This window comes from Martes martes (assembly GCF_963455335.1).
Source record: "Martes martes genome assembly, chromosome: 9".
Taxonomy (NCBI): Eukaryota; Metazoa; Chordata; class Mammalia; order Carnivora; family Mustelidae; genus Martes; species Martes martes.
The window spans coordinates 104,719,360-104,743,118 of record NC_137896.1 but is presented as its reverse complement, the minus strand read 5'-3'; the positions used below and the strand labels follow the sequence as shown (position 1 = coordinate 104,743,118).

At 47.7% G+C, this 23,759-nt stretch overlaps 2 protein-coding genes across 2 annotated transcripts in view; both read left to right on the top strand.

The window, feature by feature from the left end:
- Window positions 1–5,380: 5,380 nt before the first annotated feature.
- Window positions 5,381–9,945, top strand: ITPRIPL1 (ITPRIP like 1). The gene is made up of 3 exons (XM_080814463.1): window positions 5,381–5,646; window positions 5,801–5,904; window positions 6,731–9,945. The coding sequence occupies exon 3, from the start codon at window positions 6,745–6,747 to the stop codon at window positions 8,386–8,388; it is 1,644 nt and encodes a 547-aa protein (XP_080670589.1). The 5' UTR covers window positions 5,381–5,646; window positions 5,801–5,904; window positions 6,731–6,744; the 3' UTR covers window positions 8,389–9,945.
- A 4,270-nt stretch (window positions 9,946–14,215) lies between these two features.
- Window positions 14,216–23,759, top strand: part of NCAPH (non-SMC condensin I complex subunit H) — a 35,576-nt gene continuing 26,032 nt past the window's right edge. Inside the window, exons 1-6 of the mRNA XM_080814240.1 lie at window positions 14,216–14,304; window positions 19,365–19,584; window positions 19,743–19,833; window positions 20,495–20,587; window positions 20,887–21,025; window positions 21,467–21,591. Coding sequence (XP_080670366.1) covers window positions 14,286–14,304; window positions 19,365–19,584; window positions 19,743–19,833; window positions 20,495–20,587; window positions 20,887–21,025; window positions 21,467–21,591 — 687 coding nt within the window. The 5' untranslated portion in view covers window positions 14,216–14,285. The remainder of the gene's footprint in view (window positions 14,305–19,364; window positions 19,585–19,742; window positions 19,834–20,494; window positions 20,588–20,886; window positions 21,026–21,466; window positions 21,592–23,759) is intronic.

Below are 23,759 nucleotides of genomic sequence, written 5' to 3'. Positions count from 1 at the left end.
GGGCGGTCTCTCTGTGTGGCCCCTTTGCACCTTTTCTAACAGCACCTGAGACAGGTCTAATAATGGTTTTTTTACTTTCTAACATCAGTGGATGTCATAGGCTCACCTGACTTTTTGGATGTCCTGACCTCTTGTGCCATCATCATCAGAGGAGTTCTGATTCTTTTTGGAGGAGAAGAGCACAGTGGTCTGAGCAGTGGGGTTCCAAATGTGTTTTGTGCGGAGCTGAGGCAGTTTATTTCTGAGTGTGAGCTCACAGACTGGTGCTCATTGGAGACGAGGTTGGGGACCTTTGGCAGATGTGTGCATCTCTCTCTGCCCCTGCGGACACTCTCCTCTCTTTCTCTTTCTTGCTCTGTGCCCTAGGGCCATGCGCTGACCCAGAAGGACTGAATCAAGGGGCTCCCTTGTTCTCTGGCTTCCAGTTGGTTTTGGCCAATGAGAGGCTTCAGCAGGAAATGAGTTTTGAGAGAACTCAGCTCTCTTCCTGTGGTGTCCCACAGGGTTGACTTCATCCTCTCAACTGAAGACCACATTTTCTTATCAGACATCCTCTCCACATAGCTACTCTCTTGAAGTTTTGGTAACAAATCACTCCCTCCTCCTCACCCTTACCCAGACGTAGGCTCCCTGTTGGCCCAGCTCCAGGAACAGTAAATGTCCTTGCAGTTTTCCCCAAACCCTGGAACTCTTTTGTTCCTCGATTAAACTCTCCTCAGTTACCAACATGAGTATGCCACCACATCCTCCTGGGGATCCTAACTGGGGATACCACAGGAGTAAAGGTGATTTTTTTAAAAACTGATTTTTTAAACTTTATTATGTTTTCCAAACTTGTCGCAATGATCATTTTTGTTTTGTGTTTATGAGGGTTTTTTTTAAAAGATTTTATTTATGAATCTGAGAGAGCGAGCACAAGCATGGAAGTGGCGGAGCGAGAGGGAGAAGCAGGTTCCCTGCTGAGCAGGATCCTGGAGTCATGACCTGAGCCAAAGGTAGACGCTTAACCAACTGAGCCACCCAGGCGCCCTGTGTTTACGAGTTTTTTTTAAAGTTGTCAAGAAACATTATACAAATCTGTTTGTGGAGGGTCAGCTTGAGCAACTAGTTCTCCAAGGGGCACATTTTTGGGTATTCTGTCACAAACCACGTCTTGAAGCTACTCCCAAAATCTCTAACACTTATCTCTGGGTTGTGGGGTATGAGGGTAGCTTCTCTTCCTATTCCTCCTATGTAATATGCATTTTTCCACTGAGCATGTGTCATTTTTACAAAAAGATAAAACTTTAAAAATGAATTTCTGGGGGCGCCTGTGTGGCTCAGTGGGTTAAAGCCTCTGCCTTCAGCCCGGGTCGTGATCCCAGGGTCCTGGGAGCCTGCTTCCTCCTCTCTCTCTCTCTGCCTGCCTCTCTGCCTACTTGTGATCTCTGTCTGTCAAATAAATAAATAAAAAATCTTTTTAAAAAAATGAATTTCTGGGGAAATGTGCACATTTCACTGCTTAGAAACAAAGGACTGTTAACTCTTTCTGTAAATGGCCAGAGAGTAAATGTTTCAGTGTTTCCCAGCCAAAGAGGCAGAAGTGAGAATTATGTAGGCATTTACATAATGAGAGAAAATAAATTTCCACAAAATTTTATTGACAAAATTCATGATGTAATAATAATCGAGTGCATTTTATTTGTTTATTTATTTATTTATTGTAATATGGAGCTGCTAATGAAAAGAATGGGATTCTTTTATTTTTTGGAAATAACATGTCACTTAGGGTCCAAGGTTAATGTTTCCTATCACCCAAATTAATTGCAAATGTTCAACTGTTAGTGCTGGTCTGTAATGACTTATTACATATTGCCTCTTTGAAAATGTTTTTTCAGTATAGTTACTGAAAAGATTACACAGTTAAATGGATTTTGAAATATGGAGGTGTTCTTTCCACTTGCGCTGACGTCTGACAAACTCTGCTGGAACTGTATGTGGTCTGAGTTCAGAAAATATATCTGCTTCAAATGTATGTAGGAATGGATATCTTGCTTCTTGTTTTATTTTTGACAGGACAGGAAGTTTTAAAAAGCAGCTTGATATTACTTGTGATTCAAAGTTTATGAAAATGATTTCATCAGAGAATAAATTTTACATATAAACACGATTTTATCTTGTAATTTTACATCAACTTCATTAAGAAACAGTATCAAGGGCCACCTGGATGGCTCAGTCAGTTAAGCGTCTGACTCTTGGTCTTGGCTCAGGATTTGATCTCTGGGTCATAAGTCCAAGCCCCACATTGGGCTCCATGTTGGGCGCAGAGCCTACTTAAAACACACACACACACACACACACACACAGGAAAACCACCCAAAAAACCCCAGTATCAAGTCTGCAACCAAAAGCTAATTTCCAAAGTCATTCAGTGTTTGTTAAGAGTAGTTGAAAGCAGTTCTTGTGTAGAAAAATTTTAATCTCAGCCTCAAGCTCAAAAAGATGGAAAACTGATAATGATGGTTGGTCAAGTCAAGATACTCAGTGTCTATTTCTTCTTTTTTTAAAGATTTAATTTATTTATTTGACAGACAGAGATTGCAAGTAGGCAGAGAGGCAGGCAGAGAGAGAGAGGTGGGGGAAGCAGGCTCCCTGATCCCAAGACCTTGGGATCATGACCTGAGCTGAAGGCAGAGGCTTAACCCACTGAGCCACCCAGGTGCCCCTCAGTGTCTATTTCTGATGAAAATTCCCAGAACTGATGATTTTTAAGTCCGTGAGAATTAAGAAAGTTCACCATTGACATTATTGGTTCATGAATACATAACAGATTCAAGTATTTTCCACAAAGTATCTGCCAATGAATAATACGATGAATAACCAACCACAGGCTTAAACACCTGAAATTTTCACAAACTTTGTAGATTTCCCTATCTAAGCCTTTTTCTCCCTCACATATACTTTTATTACCATTGGTAGTAGCATATATTAGTAGATTCCATGTCAGGTTGTACTGAATTATTGTTTTCTCAGCTTCTTTTAAAATATTCTTGCCTCTAGTTGTCTCATGCAGACTATGCATAAAGTCTGATTCTTCAGTAATTGCAAACTCTGCATTGGCTTCCTGAATAAAAAGCAACAACTGAGCAGTAGTAACATTTACTGATTCATCGAGCAAAAGAAAATCACTCAGAATCACGTGAGTTGTTTTTAAGATTGATTACTGATATTTCTCCCAGTGTTTTCAAGGCTTTGAGCAACTGTTCTCACCAAAACACTGTCTTTTTTGTTCTTTAAGTAATCTCTACCTGCACACAATGTGGGGCTCAAAATCACAACCCTGAGACCAAGAGCTGCAAGTTCCTCCAAGTCAATCAGGTGCCCCAGTAAACACTAACAGTCTTAAATTTTAGGTCTTGCATACCAAGAGGCAGAATAGTATATAGATTATGCAGGTACTTTCTTTCTATGTACTTATTTTTTTTTTATTTTTTTTTAAGATTTTATTTATTTATTTGATGAGATCACAAGTAGGCAGAGAGGCAAGCAGAGAGAGAGGAGGAAGCAGGCTCCCTGCTGAGTAGAGAGCTTGATGCTGGGCTCGATCCCAGGACCCTGGGATCATGACCTGAGCTGAAGGCATAGGCTTTAATTCACTGAGCCACTCAGGCGTCCCATATGTACTTATTTTTTAATGATAAAAATAAAGTTATCTGGGGGGAACTACGATGTTTCCTTGCTTGACAAGGATAAATGCCACCACAGAGGAGTTCAGTTGTTAAAATGAGTGGCCACTGCTACAGTTTACTCATGTCATTTGTGTACCATCACCAATAGCATGAAGGCCAGGATGTCCAAATGACTTGGTTTTCTTATAATCCTACTAAGCCAACATATCTCTTCACGTCATGCCAAAGCAAAAAAATCACCAAAAACAGGCCAAGAAATATTCGCTGCTAGAGGGCTTCTTGTCAATTTAAGTGTGATTTTTACATGGATTATAGTTCTCTAGCCTGGAGTCTATTTGCTATAGTAACCAACTTCATGAGCACGAACTAGCAAATGTCTTTTAACGTGCCAATTGCTTTTGAAACAAACCCTTATTTGAACACATACACCTTTAAATGCATGGCTTTATTATTATTTTTTAGGATTTTATTTATTCATCTGAGACAGAGAGATACAGAGAGAGAGAGCATGAGCAGGGGGACAGGCAGAGGGAAAGGGAGAAGCAGACTCCCTGCTGAGCCAGGAGCGCAACACAGGGCTGGATTCCAGGACCTGGAGATCATGACCTGAGCTGAAGGCAGACAGACCCTTAACCACCTGAGCCACCCAGGCACCCCTAAACACATGGGTTCCAACAGCATCGTTTGCACACTCTGGAATGTATGTTTTTCCATCTCAGCATTGGAATAAGCTAAGAAATAAAGAGAATTTCATTGTCACGGCATGATTTTGCTAATGCTTAGCGGTAATAGCCCCTAAGTTAATAAAAAACTTTGGAACCTCGGTCATGGCTAGCCAGATAGTCTTTCCCCCTCCTACAGTGAAATAAGTCAGTATTTTTGGAAGCACTGTCCAAGTTGTTTGCCCCCCCCCGCCCCCCGCCCCCTGCGTTGCCACTGGATAAGGAAGGCTGAAATTTGTCTTTCAGCAGAAGGACTTTAGCTAGTAAGTATGAAAAGATAGCACTTTCCCTTTTCTCCTTGGTTAGCTGACACAGGACAGGAGGGCTGGGGGCTCTTTGTTATACTCTGAAGATCCTTTCCGGAAACCCTTTTTGTGGAGCTATCTTACTGGATCATAAGGCTTGTCCAGTCTCCACACTTCATGAACTTTTCCTGTATACGCCCACCTCTCATCAGCAGAGCTACCCTGGAGGTTTAGGATTCTTACTCCTACGGAGCTAGTGAGCGAGAAGTAAGGCCTCAAGCCAGGTCTTCGCGTGCCGTCTGGCCTTTCAGGACAGCCGCTTGATAGGAAGGAGGTGGGGAGAGACACCTGAGTCTGGGCGTGGGCTGGGGATGAGGCACAGTACGGACGCTGACGACACACCCCAGCTCCTGTGCCATTTTGCGTAGGACCAGCCCGGAGGGAATGACGCCCCTCTGCCCCGGTCAATTCCTAGTGATGCCACCATCCCCGTCACTGTTTCAGTACGGCGGATTCCAAATTCCCAGTAAGTATACCCTCGGTTGCCCCTGGCGCCACCCCCGGGAGACCGAGCAGCTGCAGCGTGCGAGCCCCCCTCGGCCGCGAGCGCGGGGCCACAACCCCGCGGGAGCCCGGGTGGCGCACTAAAAGCGCGCCTCCGCCACCCGGGCCACAGGGGCCCCAGGGCGGCGCTCCCGCGGCGCGCTCGGCGGCGGGCTTGGGCTGGGAGGAGCCTGGGCGGGGTGGAGCCTGGACGGCGGGAGCCGCGGTGCGGGGCTGCAGCCCTCGGAGCGGCGCGCGGCGCGGAGTGGGGATCCGGGGAGGGCCGCGCGCAGACCCTCGGACCCTCTGACCCCCCGACGACATGGTGCGTCCCCCGGGAGAGGGGAGCGGGGCCACTCCCTCGGGCGGCCCCGGCGAGGCACCCGGAGCCCCCACCGCGCCGGCCAAAAGGCGGGGGCAGTCAGGCCGCGCTGTCTCTTTAAGACCGTGTTCCAGCTAACACCGACGGTGAGTAACCTGGCCCCAGGTCCCGGGAGACACCCCCGGGAGGGCAGGCGGATGAGAGTTCAGATCTCTGGGCGTGGAATTTGGGAAAGTTATGAATGGGGGGGGTCACCCTGCTTTGAGCCACAGCCGCTAGGTACCTTGTAAATTTTAACAGGGCTCTTGGAGCAGGCGGTGAGACTGAGCAAGGACAAGTTCCAGAGGGAGGAGAATCCCCCACCTGGCTTCAGCGCCCACACGGCATAGTCCTTCATCATCTCGGTAAGCCAGTAGCTTGTGGGGTGAATACGAGAAGCTTCCGGCCTCGTGTTGGGTGGAGAGGCAGAGGATCCGACTACTGCAAGCTGTCAAGTGGCTTTGGGCACCAGGTTCTTCGCGAACTTTCCTGGGCTGAGAGGTGCAGCCATGCCTGCCTCTGTGCCTGGCCCATCGACAGCGCATCCGCAGCCGCCTTAGGACCTCAGAGAACACAGCGGGAAGCTGTGGAGAGCGGGCTGGTGGCACTGTGCTTCTCTGGCGCCCACTGGGAGTTGCCCTACTGGGCACAAGGGAGGAGAGGCCAAGCGGTCTGATGACAGAGGGTGACAGAATGAGGATTGTGAAGTCACAGAGGGAGGGGGATGCTATAGCTGGGGCTAGGGGCTGGCTGGTTGGCAAGAGGAAAGGTGTTGCCCAGGCAGATCAGTGCTTTCTGCCTGTGGAAGGGAGCCTCTGGGATCAGCAGGGCACACCTGGTGCCCACAGTGGACTGATGAGTCGGGTGAGGCCACCCTCCTACGAGGGTCCCCCTCCCCCTCCTACACAGGAATGAAAACAGTGCTGTGTCCATACTCTGGAGGCCTAAAGACCACCCACACCATGTGGAAGGAAAGCAGAAAGACTGATTGGCATCTCCCGCTGACTCCCTTTCTCCCAGACCACCTCCTGGGCAGACCCTTGCTCTGTCCAAGCCTAGCTCTGTGAGCTTTCTGTTTCTCCTGAGTAGTTAACTTCCAGGATTTGGGGTTCCAGGGTGCTGGGGGATATGCAATGGCGAACAAATGAATGGTGAAGATCACTACTGACTCCCACCCTCCTACTTCTCCAGATGCAGAGGCCTCCATGGCTCTGATAAGCCTCGTGTTCCTGGCAGTCATGTATGTAGTTCACCACCCCCTGATGGTCAGTGACCGGATGGACCTAGACACACTAGCCAGAAGTCGGCAGCTGGAGAAGCGGATGAGCGAGGAGATGCGCCAGTTGGAGATAGAGTTTGAAGAGAGAAAGCGAGCTGCTGAGCAGAAGCAGAAGGCAGAGAACTTCTGGAGAGGAGACACCTCCAGTGACCAGTTAGTGCTAGGGAAGAAAGACATGGGGTGGCCATTCCAGGCCAGTGGCCAGGAGGGGCCGCTGAGCTGGATGCTGGGAAACCTGTGGAATGCTGGCCTCTTTTGCCTTTTTCTCGTCTTTGAGCTCCTGCGACAGAACATGCAGCATGAGCCGGCCTTTGATTCCAGCAGCGACGAGGAGGAGGAGGAAGTCCGTGTTGTGCCTGTCACCTCCTACAACTGGCTCACTGACTTCCCCTCGCGGGAGGCCCTGGATTCCTTTTACAAACACTATGTCCAGAATGTCACCCGTGACCTGCCCTGCACCTGTGAGTTCGTGGAGAGCTTCGTGGATGACCTCATCGAGGCCTGTCGGGCGCTCAGCCGCCGGGAGGCTCAGCCACAGCTGGAGGACTGCCTGGGCATCGGGGCGGCCTTTGAGAAATGGGGAACCCTCCACGAGACCCAGAAATTTGATATTCTGGTACCCATCATTCCTCCGCAGGGCACTATGTTCGTGCTGGAGATGAGGGATCCGGCACTCGGCTGCCGCTGTGGCTGTGTGCTCGTGGAGTCGGAATGTGTGTGCAAGCGCGAGAAGCTTCTGGGGGACGTGCTGTGCCTGGTGCACCACCACAGGGATCACTCGGCCATCTTGAGCAAGTGCAGCAGCTCCATCAAGGTGGCTCTCTGCACAGGCTCCCACCTGGATGTGTGCAAGACCGTACAGTGGTTCCGGAACATGGTGGGCAGTGCCTGGGCCCTTGTGGCCCACAAGTATGACTTCAAGCTCAGCCTCCCACCGTCCACCAACTCCTGCAAGCTCAGGCTGGACTACCGCTCAGGCCGCTTTCTCTCTATCCGCCTGGTCCTGGGGGTGCAACGGGAAGACACCCTGGTCTATCTGGTAAGTCAGGCTCCTGACCAGGAACCGCTCACCAGTGTGGACTGGCCCGAGTCCTTTGCAGCCTGTGAACACTTGTTCCTGAAGCTGGTTGGGCGTTTTGCTCCAGAGAACACCTGTCACCTCAAGTGCCTCCAGATCATCTTAAGTCTTCGGGACCTTCAGAGCTTACCCCAGGGAGCATCCCGCCCCGTCCTTACCTCTTACCACTTCAAAACAGCCCTCATGCACCTGCTGCTGCGGCTGCCTCTGACGGACTGGCAGCACGGCATGCTGTCCCAGAGGCTGCAGGACATCCTCTGGTTCCTCGGCCGGGGCCTCCAGCAGAGGTCCCTCCACCATTTCCTCATTGGCAACACCTTCCTGCCCCTGACCATCCCGATCCCCAAGACGTTTCGGAGTGCCGAGCCTGTCAATCTCTTCCAGCACCTGGTGCTAAACCCCGTGGCACACTCGCAAGCAGTGGAAGAATTCCACAACCTTCTGACCCAAGTGAAAAAGCTGCCCTGTGCCCCATTGGCGGAGGCACATTAATGTAAAGGCCATTAAAAGAAGGGAGAAGGTATTTCTGATTCCTCAGGCTGCCAAAGAGTTTAATTTCCAGATGCATCAGTGGTATGTGTGCCCTTCACCTTGCCCGTGGCTATGATAACTTTAAGGAGCACCTGAAGGGCTCATCAGGATGGGGTCCAACCTGTAGGGCCTAATCTAGGGTGTGCCTTCTGAGGTTTTCCTCTCCCGACTCTTAGCATGACCTGAGGAGGGCCCAGGGAAACGGATGTTACAGGACGATCTTGTAGCTAGAGTTGAGACTAGACAGGGCCTGTGAGGTTGTGTTTTGTATCAACACTGGAACTGAAAAAGAGAACCAGAGAATACCTCCATTCCAGCTTATTCCTTTTTGTGAGCGACTCTCAGCACATTCCTTGTAAACTGGTTTCCTTGTTGAATGGTTGGCTTAATTCACCTCCGAGCAGATAGCACTTCATGTTATCCTAAGTACTGTGAAGGTAACTTCTCGTATGTTAGGATCTAATTTTTCAGACCTTCTGTGTTTGAAGATATACCCAGGTTGCTTATTTTCCATTTTCTCAATTTAGCCCTATTTTCGTATAATATATGAAATAGAACATAATATAGCTGTTTTTATGTACCTGAAAGAAAACTCCAATACTATCCAAACAATTAGCATTGATTCACAAACAAATATTAAGTCAATGGTGATCTGTTTCATAATTGAGATAACATATTTACTAAAATTAATGAAATAGCTAGCATCTAATGAGCTTCTCATGCCTGGAAGCAATATTGTAAAACCCTTAATGAGGACAATCTTTGAGGGGCGATTTCTGAGATGAACAATGACTGTTTCTAAAGGAAGCCACTTGTTTTGTCGAATGAAAAGAAGGTTTAGCCACCATGTGTAACTGTGCTTTTTCAACTCGGTCTGTTAATGCCTCTGTATTCTCTTTTCAAAGATGACAAAGGGATTTTTTTTTTTGAATTGTGTTTGCGGTTTTGCAAAGTGGGGTCATCACAGTCAAGGCTCGTTGCCAGGGTCGGACAGGAAGGGACTGTGGAGCAGTCCAGCTCTAACACTTGTGATTCTGGAGATAGGAGTGGTGGATTTTGCCCTTCTTTCAAAATCCTGGGCATCCTGATGAGGAGGCTTAAGAAAGTGATGAGAGTTGTAGGTGTGGTTGTTTGGTTGTTTTGGAAATAATGATGCTGTTCCTGCCCTGCATACCAGGAAGATCTGGGGAGGAGAACCTGGCCCCACATTTAACTCAAGTCGCAAGGGGTTTTAGATGCCGGTCTTGTGGGCTTCGGTTGTATCCACACCCTCCCCACAGCAAAAATAAATGACAAATTTATGTCCCCGGAGTTGATGCCGATCAATATTTGAGACCCCGCACTGCATAGTAACGGTTGTATTCCCACATTGTCTCCTGATATCTGCCAGGTACTGCCTTCAAGATGGTTGGTTCCACGCTGTGGGGTTTTGATGTTTTATAAACACCCATATTCTTTCTGTTTAGAAAATAACTTGCTGGTGTTTTAATCCCAAATCAATAAAGGAAGCTATTTTGTGTGTTGGTTGGAATGTATGTAATAACACCCACAGAAGATCAGCATTCTCACGTGCCTGTTGCCAAGATATTCCTGTTAACCCTGATAGCTCCATGCAGTACATCCTGGTATTTCTCAATGCACCTTGAACCAGTCTGCCCCGAGGTTTCCCAGTGAGTGGAATGGCCAGGAGCCAGTAAAGAATAATTCAGAATGTCAAGGAACATCTAAGTTATTCATTCTCAAAATATCAGCCAATTTAAAAGATCTCAGTGGCTACAAAAAAACATGCATACGCTGTAGAAAGGATAAATGTGTCAAGTCGAAGGTCAGTATCATGTTCTAGCACTCTGTGGTTTCTAGTGTAGTAAGAGGTAAGAAAACAGGAGCTGGCAGAAGACTACAAAGGGAACAGTCAGCAAAGCTTGGGTGGGGCCGAGGGTGTGAGAGAGTATAGAAAAAACAAGTAGTAATGGAAAGAACAGAGCTGTTGTGCTCTGGGAATACTCTTACAATGAAAGGAGAAACTTCTCCAGATTATTTAGGAAGCTGAGCTTTATTCTAAAACAATTCCAGGCGGGCACCCAGGATATAACAGCAGTTATAGTAATGGGAATATTTACCGTTCATCGAGCATTGCCAATGGCCCAAATGCTTCCCATCTGGTAACTCATTTAATCCTCACACTCTAACTCCATGAAGTGGGTGCTCTGTCCCTTCCCCTTTTCCAACGAGGAAGCCGAGGCACAGAAACAGCACACAACTTCCTCTAAGGTCACACAGCTAGTAAAGGCAGAGCCCGGAACAAAGTACCTGTCCTCACAACCTTCCAGCATGGTCTTGGGAATATCAAGATGTAGAGGTTAACATGCTTTGAAAAGCAAAAAGCGTTATACTAATTTTAAGATCAAGGGCGGTATGCCGTTTAGAAATTCTAGAAGACAGAAATTGTTGGTCTGTAGCCCAGTCTTTAGGTCAGGAATTTCGTATCACATACAAAAATTAAAGGCATTTGCTCAGAGGCCAAAATGAATGTAAAGCCATTTGAACTACATGCCTGTTGGCCCCCAGTGGCTCGATGGTTTATATCGTGAACTACATTATGACACAAGCCAGCCGCAGGCTGGGAGATCAGGGAAAATCTGAAGCCAAAAGTTTGTTCAGGTAGCCAACTGATAACAGTATTGCTCGTCACCTAAACTAAAGCTGCTTGCCATTCATTTGGGGGAAGTAGAATCTTGGTGAGGAGTGAAATGGGGAAGAGGAATGGCCCCAGTATCGCTTTTCTGGCAGACAAGGAGTGGGGGAGGGACCCATTTGTCCAGACAGAGGAATTGAGTTCTGCATACCACTGATAAATCATTCAATTTTTTGGCACCCTCTGCAGAACCAACCCCCTCCCCCCAAAACAAAGAGAGCATTCAGAGCGGGTGGTGGCGAATGAGCCGCCTGTGAATGGAGCTGGCTTTGTCCAGCACAGGGAGCCCTCGGCAGCCAGCTCAGGGGGCTCCATTATAATCCCAGAACAGCCTCATGCCTCACCGAATGGGTGGGTGGGTCATAGCCTTCCTCGGCCTGGAACACCCGGCCGCCTCTTCAGAGGTTTCTGATTCAGTGCCACCAGCCACTCTCCCAAGCCACACTGCTCCTCGTCGGTGCCCAGAGGATCACAAGCTGTTCCCACTCTCCTCAAATGCACTCAGCACAGAGAAGATGAGTGAGATGATGGCGACCCCGGCGTGCACTGAGCCTATGTGCCCACAAGAGTTTAATCTGTTACCCAATTCTTCATAAAGCCCAGTGAAGGAGTATTATCATGACTGTTTTATACATGGAGGAGAAAATGAGGCCCAGAGAGGTTCAAATGCCCAACCCAGGATTTAAACTTGTCTTCCAACTAAACTCATTCAATACATATTCAAGTACTTAACTGTGTCCAGGGCTAGCACCAGGCCCTGGGGAAACAATGGCGAGCAAACCATGGCTCCATCCTCATGGAGCTGACGATCTATGGAGGAGTAGACATGAAATAGTCATCCCAGAGGATGTAAAATTTCAACAGTGGCAAGTTCCACTAAAACGTCCAGTAAGGACACTTGAGTGTATCAGAGAAGGCCTCCTTGAGGAAGTGATGTGAGCTGAAACATGATGGCAGCCAACTGGATGAAGATGAGGATGAGGAGAGGATGTGCAAAGGCCTTGTGGTGGGAGTGGGCAGGATGAAAGCGAGTCTGAAAGAAGGCCCAAGTGACCAGAGTGCAGGGAGCAAGGGGAGGCAAGGTGCAAGATGAGGCCAGAGAGGCTGTAGGGCCCAGACCCCACAGGGTCTCCTAGATCACTTTAGGAGCTCCCAGAGCAATGGAACTTTTGAATGGTTTGAGACTTTGGGAAGGAACAGGTTAGATTGGTACTTAGCAACCACTCATTAGGGCCCAATGAGAAGGGAGTCAGAGTGTTGTATGAAAGGAGAGAAGGTTAGCACTCCCCTTGACAAGGATGGAAGAGGCCCTTGGGCCTGACAACACGCATATGGTTAAGGAATTGCCACCTACTTCGTGGCATCTAACCAACATTTTTCATATGATCTCCCTGATATGAGGAGGTGGAGATGCAACATGGGGGGGTTGGGGGAGTAGGAAAAGAAAAAATGAAAGAAGATGGGATCGGGAGGGAGACAAACCATAAAAGACTCAATCTCAAAAAACAGACTGAGGGTTGCTGGGGGGAGTGGGGACGGGATAGGGTGGTGGGGATGTGGACATTGGGGAGGGTATGTGCTATGATGAGTACTGTGAAATGTGTAAACCTGGCGAGTCACAGACCTGTACCCCTGGGGATAAAAACACATTATATGTTTATTTAAAAATTTAAAAATTAAAAAAAAAAAAAGAAAGTAAAATCAAGATTGACTTAAAAAAAAAAAAAAAGAGAGAAGGGAGTCAGAGCTGGTGTAGGGCTGCTGCAGACCAGCAAGAAGATAATATGGGTGGAAAAGAGACACAGGCTTGAGATTCTTAGGAAGTGAAAAGAGCTCAACAATTGGTTGTGTGTGGAGAGTGAGACATCCAGGATGGCTCCTGGGTGCTGATTTTGGTTCCTGGGTGGCTGGTAGAATCTTTCACTGAGATGAAAAACACTATAAACCTGCTTTCTTTTCTTTATTCCGCATTGCCTTATACTAAAGATTTGACGGTGGTCACTGGGAGAACAAGTTTGTGCAAAAGCAAATAGGCTTAAAAAGTGGTTTTCTACAAAGGGTAGTATTTTTTGGTTGCCAAAATGACTGAGAGGCATTGATGGCGTTTAGTGGACAAATTGTGTCCTACAAAGAGCCCCATATGTCAAGAATTGCTTCACCCTGAATGCCAATAGCACCCTTCAAGGGAAACACTGCATAAAATGCCTCGTGCATGTCATAAGAAATGATAGGACGTTCTAGGGATATTTGGGGGAATTGCCCTGGCCTTTCTTCCCATAATACAATTCTTGGTTGGGCAGGGGGTGCCTGGGTGGCTCAGTCGACTGAGTGTCTCCCTTTCCCTTGGGTCAGGATCTGGGGTTCCTGGGATGAGGCCTGAGTGGGGCTCCCTGTTCAGCGGGGAGTCTGCTTCTCTCTCTCCCTCTGCGCTCTCCCTTCCCTCTCTCTCTCAAATAAATTTGGGAAAAATACAATTCTTGGGATCAGATGAAGCACAATGGAAAGATGTCAAATTATGTCCCTCTCACTTCTCACCTTTTCTTTTGTGTGGTGGGATATGCGGGGGTGAGGTGTGTGGGTGTGGGTGGGGGTGGGGGGGTAGATATCCAGGAAGCTTTTCACATGAATCTGAATAAAAATGATGGCCTTTATTTAAAAATGTACATAAAGTATTTTGCACCTGTCCTTCGCCTGCCTGGAACGTTTGTTCATCGTGTTGTTGGCTCCTTCTCACCCCATCCACCCCTCTCTACCCCCTTAGTGTTTTGCTGCCCTTACAGCAGGTCGCTAGGGGAAATTAACCTTATTTCCTAGAAATCTGCCCTCCCTCCCATTAGAAAGTAAATTGCATGAAAACAGAGCCCTCTCCCATCCTGCTCCACAGTGGGTCCTTAGCGCCCAGTTCCTCATCTGCCGCTCGAAAGGAGACGGGGGACCGTGGACCATGGACCCCTACAGTCCACCCACAGGAACACAGCGGGAAGCCAGCGATTCCACACAGCGCACTCCCGCACAGGCGCCGACGCCTCTTTACACGCCGAGGACGGGGGCGCCTGCGTAGGCGCGCTTCTGGCCCCGCCCACGACAGACGTCACCGCGGCCGTTACGGCGCTAAGGTTTCTCGGCGCGCGATTTAAAACCAGCTCCAGAGAAAGCGAGCAAAATGGGACCTCCCTGCCCAGGTGAGGCTGGGTGGGTGGGGGGCGCCGCGGGAAGGGGTCGGCGTGAAACGGTGCTCTGGGCGGGCAGGGTCGGCGGGCGGACCTGAGCGGGGGTACGGATATTCTCGGCCTCGTTGTTGGCCTTGCGCTCCTGGCCAAGGGGGAGGCAGGCGCGGGGAGGAAGAGGCGGGAAGCGGGGAAGGCGGAGGGGTGTGCCCGCCAATCAGCACGCCGCTTGGGTCGGCGTCGGGAGCGCGCTGGGGCGATCCCCACTCCGGTCCCTTTCCCGTGGGCTCCTGCGTGGTGCAGGGAGTCTCTCCCTTGGAAGGTGGTTTCCCTGGGCTGCATGTTAGTTCAGGGCCATGAAAAAGTTGTGGTTACTGCTGAATGCTTAAGACGCATGCGCTTATTTTTACATTCATTGAACAACTGAGCTCTCCCTTTACGCCAAACCCACTGTCAGGTGCAGAGATACTGTAAAGAACAAAACTGATACGATCTAGTCTTTTGGAGGTTGTTATCTATTTTTTTAAAGATTTTATTTATTTGAGAGAGAGAGAGCTAGTGAGAGAGAGCATGAGCAAGAAGGAGAGAGAGCAGCAGGCTCCCCACCGAGCAAGGAGCCCGTTGTGGGACTCGATCCCAGGACCCTGGGATCATGACCTGAGCCGAAGACAGCTCGTATTCTAGTTGAGGAGAGCGTAAACAAAGAATTACAAATGAGGCTGAGTGCTGTGATTGAAAACAGCAGAGTGAGGGGAGGGGCTCCTTCAGGTTGAGGATTCAAGGAAGATCTTAGAGCGCACTGGGGAACGCGTTCTAGGGAGAAGGAGCAAGTGCAAAAAGAAGGGCAGGAAGGAAAGAGCCTGGCTTGGGCTAGAAAGAGAACATCATTACTAAACAGTGAGTGAGGCCGCTGAGGTAGGCAGGGCCTTGGTCTTGGTAAAAGGCTTGAAAATTTAGAGTTATTTTTTGGACATGGTAAATGCATGAGACAGGTGAGGGGTCAGTAAACACTTGGAAAAGAGTTTGACACTCAGAGGGTGATACAGCTCAGGGAAGTGGCCCATAGACTCAGAAACACATTTGGACATCATCATATGGATCATAAAACCACGGGAACAGGTGAGAACCCTAAGAAAACCGTGTAGAGAAGACATTCAGTATATGTGCTGCCGAAGCGAGCACTAGAGAAGACACTCAGGACCAACATTTAGGAGCTAGACAGAGAAGGGAGAGCTTGAAAACTCTCTCAGAAGAGAGTGGTGTCATAGAAGCTAGGATCGTTTCAAGAAGCACTGGAAGGGGTTGTCATCTGTTTCAGATCCTGCTGAATCTCAAGAGATGAGGCCTGAAAAGTCGCCATTGGGTTTGGCAATATGGAGGTTGTAGGTGATTGTGTTAAGATAGTTTTCATAAAGTGGTGGGGATGGTAGCCAGACTGTAGGGGGCTGAGAAATGAGTGGGAGGGACGGAAGTAGGTGTAGAGTGTCTGAGCTTAGTAACCATCTAAATGAGAGAAATCAGAGAAAGAATATTCCAAGAATTGAAGCATGCCTCTGATCCCCTCTTGAGTTTCCCTCTCAGACAAGTTCCTCCTTCGGTGCTTCCTGTTTCTGTTTAAGTCTCCTCTCAAGGTCCAACTCCCCTCCTTCTCTTGAAGGGCCCTGACCCAGATAGTAACAATTCCTCTTAATTCAGTCTCTAAAAATGTCTCTTGCCTCCTTCCTTTCCATTTCTTCTTTCTTTTTCTTTTGTTTTGACCTCAGCTGAGAGGTATGTTAGCCATACTCTTGAGCTTAAGGGAAACTATCAGTGGAACACGTGAAGTTCTTGTATTTTTTTTTTTATTTCCTTTTATCCCTATATACCACTTCTGTTCCCTTCCCCCTATATGAGCAACATTTAGTGTTTATTGTGTATCACTTTTTTTTTTTTTTTTTTTTTTTAAGATTTTGTTGATGAGAGAGACAGAATGAGTGAGGGCAGGACATGGTGAGAGGGAGAGTGACAAGCAGACTCCCTGCTGAGCACAGAGTCCAACTTGGACTTAATCCCAGGACGCCCAAGATCATGAGCCAAAGTCAGACACTTAACCAACTAAGCCATCCAGGTGCCCCTATATCCCTTTTTTTTTTAATGTGTCCCCATAAAATATGTGTTATATTGTGGGTTTGGGTTGTTGTTTTTTTTTTTTCATATCACCAATTCAGAGCCACGTGAGACACACGTTCTTATTTCTATTTGGAGGACGAAGAAGCAAATGCTTGGAGCATTTACTTGCTTAAAATTTCTTTTCTTTTCTTTTTTTTTTTTAAAAAGATTTTATTTATTTATTTGACGGAGAGACACAGTGAGAGAGTGAACACAAGTGGGGGGAATGGAAGAGGGAGAAGCAGGCTTCCCGCCATGCAGGGAACCCAGTATGGGGCTCAATTCTTGAACCCCAGGATCATGAGCTGAACCAAAGGCAGACGCTTAACGACTGAGCCACCCAGGCACCCCTTGCTTAAAATTTCTCCAGCTAATGGGGTACCTGGCTGGCTTGGTCTGTAGAGCATGCAACTCTTGAACTCAAACATGAGTTCAAGCCCCACACTGGGTGTGGGGTTTACTGTTAAAAAAAAAAAAAAAAAAAATCTGCAGCTAGTAAGTGATGGGCCTGGGTTTGTTTGTTTTTTAAAGATTTTATTTATTTATTTATTTGATGGAGAAAGACACAGTGAGAGAGGGAACACAAGCAGGGGGAATGGGAGAGGGAGAAGCAGGCCTCCTGCCAAGCAGGGAGCTCAATGCAGGGCTCGATCCCAGGACACTATCATGACCTGAGCTGACGGCAGACGCTTAACAACTGAGCCACCAAGGTGCCCCTGGACCTGGGATTTGAAGCCAAGCCTTTTGATTCTTAAATCTGGAAACCTCTTCCCCCAAGGTCTCTCAGTTCCTTCATCTCTCTCCCAGTGATCTTGTTTCTTGCGCTACCAAAATAGGCAATAGCCACTCACAACCACAGTCACACCCTAGACCTTGTCATTATCAATAGCTGCACCACTCTGTCATCTCAGTTTTAAGCACCGTACTTCTCAGTACCACTCCTATCTTTCCACTCCTTCTTGTTCCCTGACTCCAAAAACTCCAATAGTCTTTTGACCCAGCAGATGTATATTCTTTGCTTTTCCCTGTCCCTCATGTTTCTCATGTCCTTGTTCCCCTCCTTACTTAGCTTACATTCAATGGTCAATCACTATAATCACTCCTTTTCATACACCTATAGCCCCTTGCCCTCTTCTAGTCTGTTTATACTTCCTTAACAAAAGTCACAACCCGGATTAATTCCAACTTGGCCTATTCTGTCTTGGCCCTTGCTCACTCAGTGATCTCAAGGGAACCCTAAAGCTGCCCAGCAATCATGGTTATTCCCTCGTTCATCCACTCACCTGCTCCTAGGTGACCTTCCTTTCTCTCCTGAAATCTCCAGTACCTCTTCCCTGGCCCATACCCTTAGCTACTGAGTTTTTGGTTTTGATGTGCTTCTTATTTTACTGAGGAAAGCAATCCAAAAGGAACATCCACAAGCACCCCATTGTACCTGCTCCCCTACCTGCCTTTGTGTCTTTAACACAGGCACCCCATTGTACCTGCTCCCCTTTACCTGCCTGAGTGTGTTGTTCAGCAACTTTACCCTTCCACATGATCTCTGCATAATGCCCCCTCCTTGCCAAAGATGACTGGAACCTGTGAATATGGTATCTTACATGGTAAAAGGGACTTTTGAGATATGATTAAGTTAAGGACCTCGAGATGGGGAGACTATCTTAGATTATCTGGATGGGCCCAGCACAATCACAGTGGCCCTCATAAGAGGGATGTAGGAGGTTCAGAGTCAGAGACGGCTATGTGATGACAGAAGCAAGAGGTTGGGGGGCACCTGGGTATCTCAGTCCGTTAAATGTCTGCCTTTGGGTCAGGTCATGACCCGGGGTCCTGGGATCAAGGCCCACATTGGGCTCCCTGCTTGGTGGGAATTCTGCTTCTCCCTCTGTCCCTGTTCCTGCTCTCTCTTTCTCAAATAAATAAATAAAATCTTTAGAAACAAACAAACAAGAGGATGGAATGGTGTGAAGGAAGCAGGCAGCCTCTAGAAACTGAAAAAGGCAGAGAAAGAGATTCTTTCCTAAAGCTTCCAAAAAGAACACAGCCCTTGCTGACACCTCGATTTTAGACTGACTCTAGGACTGCAAGGGAATACATTTGTGTTAGTTTAAACCACTACCTTTGTGGCAATTTGTTATTTGTTGTTTTTTTTTAAAGATTTTATTTATTCATTTGACAGAGATCACAAGTAGGCAGAGAGGTAGGCAGAGAGAGAGGAAGAGAAGCAGGCTCCCCGCTGAGCAGAGAGCCCGACTCAGGGCTCGATCCCAGGACCCTGAGATCATGACCTGAGCCGTAGGCAGAGGCTTTAACCCACTGAGCCACCCAGGTGCCCCATTTTGTGGCAATTTGTTATAGCAGCAATAGGAAGCTAATAAAATCTCTTTGCTTCATTCTTTCTACCAAACTGGGGTTTTTCCCATCTTAAATTTAATTTCTCAACCTCACTTCCCTTTCAACTGCTTCCCTCCCAATTTTGTCCTTCCTTTTCTATAAGTCTTTGAAAACCTTGTCTCCATCTGCTTTCTCCAATTTCTCTTCTCTTCTTTCTGTTCTGTTCTCTTCTCTGGAATCTATGCCCATTTGATTTTCTCCTGCCTGTGCTACTCTAGGAAAACCGCTATTGTCAAGGTCACCAATAACCTCTAGGTTGTTCAATCCAGTGAATGATTCTCAGTCCTTCTCTAATTTGACCTCATCATGCCCCTCAATTTGGCAAGGAAGCGTCAGAAACCCATCACCCGACTAAGAAACTATATAGAGAAATATTAGAGTTAGAAAAGATCTTGGAGGGAAACAGGCAGTGAACTTCCTCCCTATAACAGTCCCCAACCCCCACTTTGGATACAGGAAATATTCCGTGGCAGGTTTCCTGAGCAAGGATTCTCTTTCATCACTGTCAGCCATAATTAGTTGCTTTTCTTCAGAAATCCGTGGGCACCCCCATAGTGCCACCTCACCTTCGGATCGGGTGTTCTCCACGTCCCTGCCCCGGAAGGCCCCTCTCAATACTCCTGGCACCCCGGTCCTTGAAGACTTTCCTCAGAATGACGACGAGAAGGAGCGGCTGCAGCGGCGGCGCTCACGAGTGCTGGACCTGCAGTTCAGCTCGGACTCGCCTCGCCTGCTGGCCTCCCCGTCCAGCAGGTGCGTGCGCTCTGGGTGCCTCTGCGCGGTGGCCGCCCTGCCATGGGTTCCTGGTGCCCTGCGTCTCCAGGGCACTGCATGGGTTCGGGGTCTGGATTTTGAAAAGTTAGAGTATCGTGGATCCTTAATGAAGTGTTTTGGTTTGGGTTTCCATTTAGGAATATTGACACTTCAGCCACGATCCCTAAGTTTACAAACACGCAGATTACAGAACATTACTCCACCTGTATCAAACTGTCCACTGAAAATGTGAGTATCTGCTGGTTATCAGGGAAGATTTTGCAGCTCGGTCACAAGGGAAGTCTGGCGTTCTTGATTGGGTGGAGAATGCACAACCGACGGTAATTGTGTGCTTCCCTTCTCCAGCCACTCTTCTCAATGCTGATGTCGGTCCGCAGGCTCTTACTGTGCTATGTGGGACTTCGGTGCTCTTTCTGGCAGGTTGCCTGCCTCCTGGGGTGCATCTAGAGAGGCAGCATTGCTTGGGGGTTAATGATGTGAGTTCTGGAGCCAGCCTCTGTTGCAATCCAGTCTCTGTCATTCACAAGCTCTACAGCCTGGGCAAGTCACCTGAGCACTCTGCTGCAGGGTCCTCCTCCATCAAATGACAACGTGAATAGTCCCTGCAACATTCATTTGTTCTCAGGGTCACTGAGTCCCTTAGTGGGCAGTGCTGATAACAGGGTCTACACACGGTGAAAACTCAGGAAGTGTGCTGTCACTTTCTAGCTCTTGAGAATGAGGAGTTTGTGTGGATTAGGCCGCGTCACCAAGTGTTTATGGGAATTGATACCTGTGGTGAGATGTGGGCTGTTACTATGTAAGAATGTAGCTTCCTCTGTCAGGGGAGCAAAATTTACAGAAGCCTTGGCTGTCAGTGACCCACCTTCCCGCCCTTTTCTGTTTGCAGAAAATCACGACCAAGAACGCTTTTGGCTTGCACTTGATTGATTTTATGTCAGAGATTCTTAAACAGAAAGACACTGAACCGACCAACTTTAAAGTAAGAAGGCTGTTCACCTCTTGCATCTGAATTAATGGTGGTTATTTCTGATACTGAGCACAGCACGGTCATTGAATCCTGCAGATACATGAGAACCTTCCTTGTGTGAGACATTTCATTAGCTTCTTTCCTAAACTGTCTTAGGGGAATCTTTGTCATTTTTTGGTCACAATCTTAGGGGAATCTTTGTCATTTTTTTCTTAAGAGCAAGTCAATATTTTATGAAGCTTACTGTGTTTTGCCTGTTCGGCAGTTCCTTTTTATGCCTCCACTGAGCAGAGCTCTGTTTGTTGGACTAGGTGGCTGCTGGCACTCTGGATGCCAGCACAAAGATCTATGCAGTGCGTGTGGACGCGGTCCATGCTGATGTCTACAGAGTCCTTGGGGGGCTGGGCAAAGACACACCCTCCCCGGAAGAAGCAGAGAGCCATGATGCAGGTACATGAGTTGGGAACTGGATTCAGGGGGCTTTCTTAAGGGCATAGCAGGTAGTTATTTGGGTAGTATACTGGAATGAAGTCGTAAGAGATAATCTCATTCGGTTGAAGACATGAACATTTTCAAAAGAGAAGACCCTTAAACCCTAGAGTTGTTTTTCTTTGAAAAAGAGAAGGACCTTTTAGATCATATTTAGGGAAGACTGAGTAAACTTCAAATGGGGAAGTTCTGATTTGGGGGCGCTTTTGGAATTGACTCGTATTAGAAGCCAAATACTTAAGGTTTCTCCGGAAGCTGCAGATGAGATGTGCTGTTGCTTTGAGAGAATGACATTTTCTTTTGTGATCACTCTTTAGAGTTTTGAAAAACGTGACTTAATATAAGTTTGGTTACATGCCCCAAAGCAATCCTTACAGTACCTAGTCTTATTTCTTCTTTCAGATGGAAGTGCTACTGAAACAGGAACAACGAAAAAGGCTCAAAAGCCAAAAAAGAAGCACTCCTACAAAACCATCGAGCAGAATGTGAACAACCTCAATGTCTCTGAAGCAGATCGGAAGTGTGAGGTGAGGAACAGGGTGCAGGGTGGTCTCTGACTAATTCAGAGCCTCAGTGGCTGAAACTTGGCAGGGCCACGCCTGCCTTACTGGTATGTACCTGCTTGGGCCTCAAGGGAGTCAAATATGTAAGTGGCATCTGCATTATCTTCCCTTAGCTTCACATTAAGACTCATGGGTGTAAGTCCCTGCTTTTCCCCCAATATTTCAGGATGATTGAGTAGAAGGAGATGGCACATTACCGAGGACTTTGATCAATTAAACCATTAATTTTCTTTCCAGGAACATGCAGAAGAGATGATGATAGCTAACATATTTTTATGCATTCACTGGGCGCCCTGTGCAGCCCTAAGTCTGAGCCATGTGACCTCACTTAATCTTCACAACATCCTTGTTATATTTTCTGAGGAGGTTATCAAAGTACAGTGCTGTTAAGTAACTTGCCCCAAATGATGCTGCTTGTAAATAAGCTAGGATTTGAAGCTAAGTGGTCTGGCTCCAGAGTCCTTGCTCTAAACACCCTTATGATCTGGCGAATCCTAAGGAGTTTCTACTTAAAGAAACCCAGAGGCCTCACTTATGTTTAGCATAGTTAATTAATTTATTTTTTTAATTTTTTTTTGTTCTTAAAGATTTTATTTATTTATTTAACAGATAGAGATCACAAGTAGGCAGAGAGGCAGGCAGAGAGAGAGAGGAGGAAGCAGGCTCACTGCTGAGCAGAGAGCCTGATGTGGGGCTCGATCCCAGGACTCTGGGATCATGACCTGAGCCGAAGGCAGAGGCTTTAACCCACTGAGCCACCCAGGCGCCCCTAGCATAATTAATTTAAAGCAACAGTGTTGGTACAAGCTTTTTTAAAATGTTGCTGTTGGGCACTTGGGTGGCTCAGTTGGTTAAGCATCTGCCTTTGGCTTAGGTCATGATCGCAGTGTCCTGGGATTGAGTCCCACATCGGGCTCCTGGCTTAGCAGGGAGTCTGCTTCTCCCACTCCCTGAACCTCTCCCTTTGCTCAGGCTCTCTCTCTGTCTCAAATGAATAAATAAAAAATCTTTAAAAAAATATTGCTGTTAAAAACAGTAACTTAGTGAATGTTCTTGTACATATTATCTTTGTGCTCTTCTGAGAGTGTATCCATAAGAACATTCTGAGTCATGGGATTTCCATTGCCCTCAAAAACAGGTTGTACCAGGGGCACCTGGGTGGCTCAGTGGGTTAAGCCTCTGCCTTTGGGCTCAGGTCATGATCTCAGGGTCCTGGGATCGAGTCCTGCATCGGGGTCTCTGCTCGGCGGAGAGCCTGCTTCCTCCTCTCTTTCTCTCTGCCTGCCTCTCTGCCTACTCATGGTCTCTCTCTGTCAAATAAATAAATAAAATCTTTAAAAAAAAAAAAAAAAAAAACAGGTTGTACCAGCCTACTATCCCACCAACAGTGGACTAGATTACTCTTCTACCGCCACAACGTTTGTAAATGACAGCTAAGGTTGAGACTGGAATTGATCACCAAGGGAATGAGCATATGTGGAAAAAGAACTGAGGCCTGGAATACCCCAATCTTAAGAGTTCAGAGAGCCACAGAGGAAACATCCTCTGTGGGTAGGAGGAAAACTAGGAAAGTGTGGCACCCAAATGGGAAAGTGTCAGGGAGAAGAGAGTGATTAGCCATGTCAAAGTGGAAGCCTAGGGCCACTGGTGAGCTTGGCGAATGGCTCACCATTCTGAGTTTCTGGAGTAGAAACTCAGACCTCCAGGGAAGGGGCGCTGCTTGGCTGGCGCTGGTGTCCCTGAGTTTGAAAGAGGGGCTCGTGACCCCAGGACCCAGACCTCTGAGGAGGACATGCTGGTTGGTGCTTGTGTCTATGAGGGGCATACGATGAGGCTGGTTCTGTGAGTGTGAGAAAAAGTGCAGATTAAACTCAGATAGTGCTATAGGTAGGGGAGGACTGCTGCATCTGGGCTGAAGCAGCCCTGTTGGATGACAGGAACTGGAAGGCTACAGAAAGAAGCAAGTCCCTTCTAGCCTTGCTGTCTCCCTATAGTGCCCCTGACTGGTGGAGGCCACCAGGGAGCTGCTGGCAAAGCCCAGATGTGGTCCCAGAACCAGCATCACAGAGTGGCCAGTAGAAGGTAGGACAGGGGCTGAGAGGCAATCGCTTAATAACTGGCAGAGAGGTAAA

Excerpts from the sequence above, each read along its gene's own strand:
- ITPRIPL1 (XM_080814463.1), top strand. The coding sequence starts at position 6,745 with ATGGCTCTGATAAGCCTCGTGTTCCTGGCAGTCATGTATGTAGTTCAC.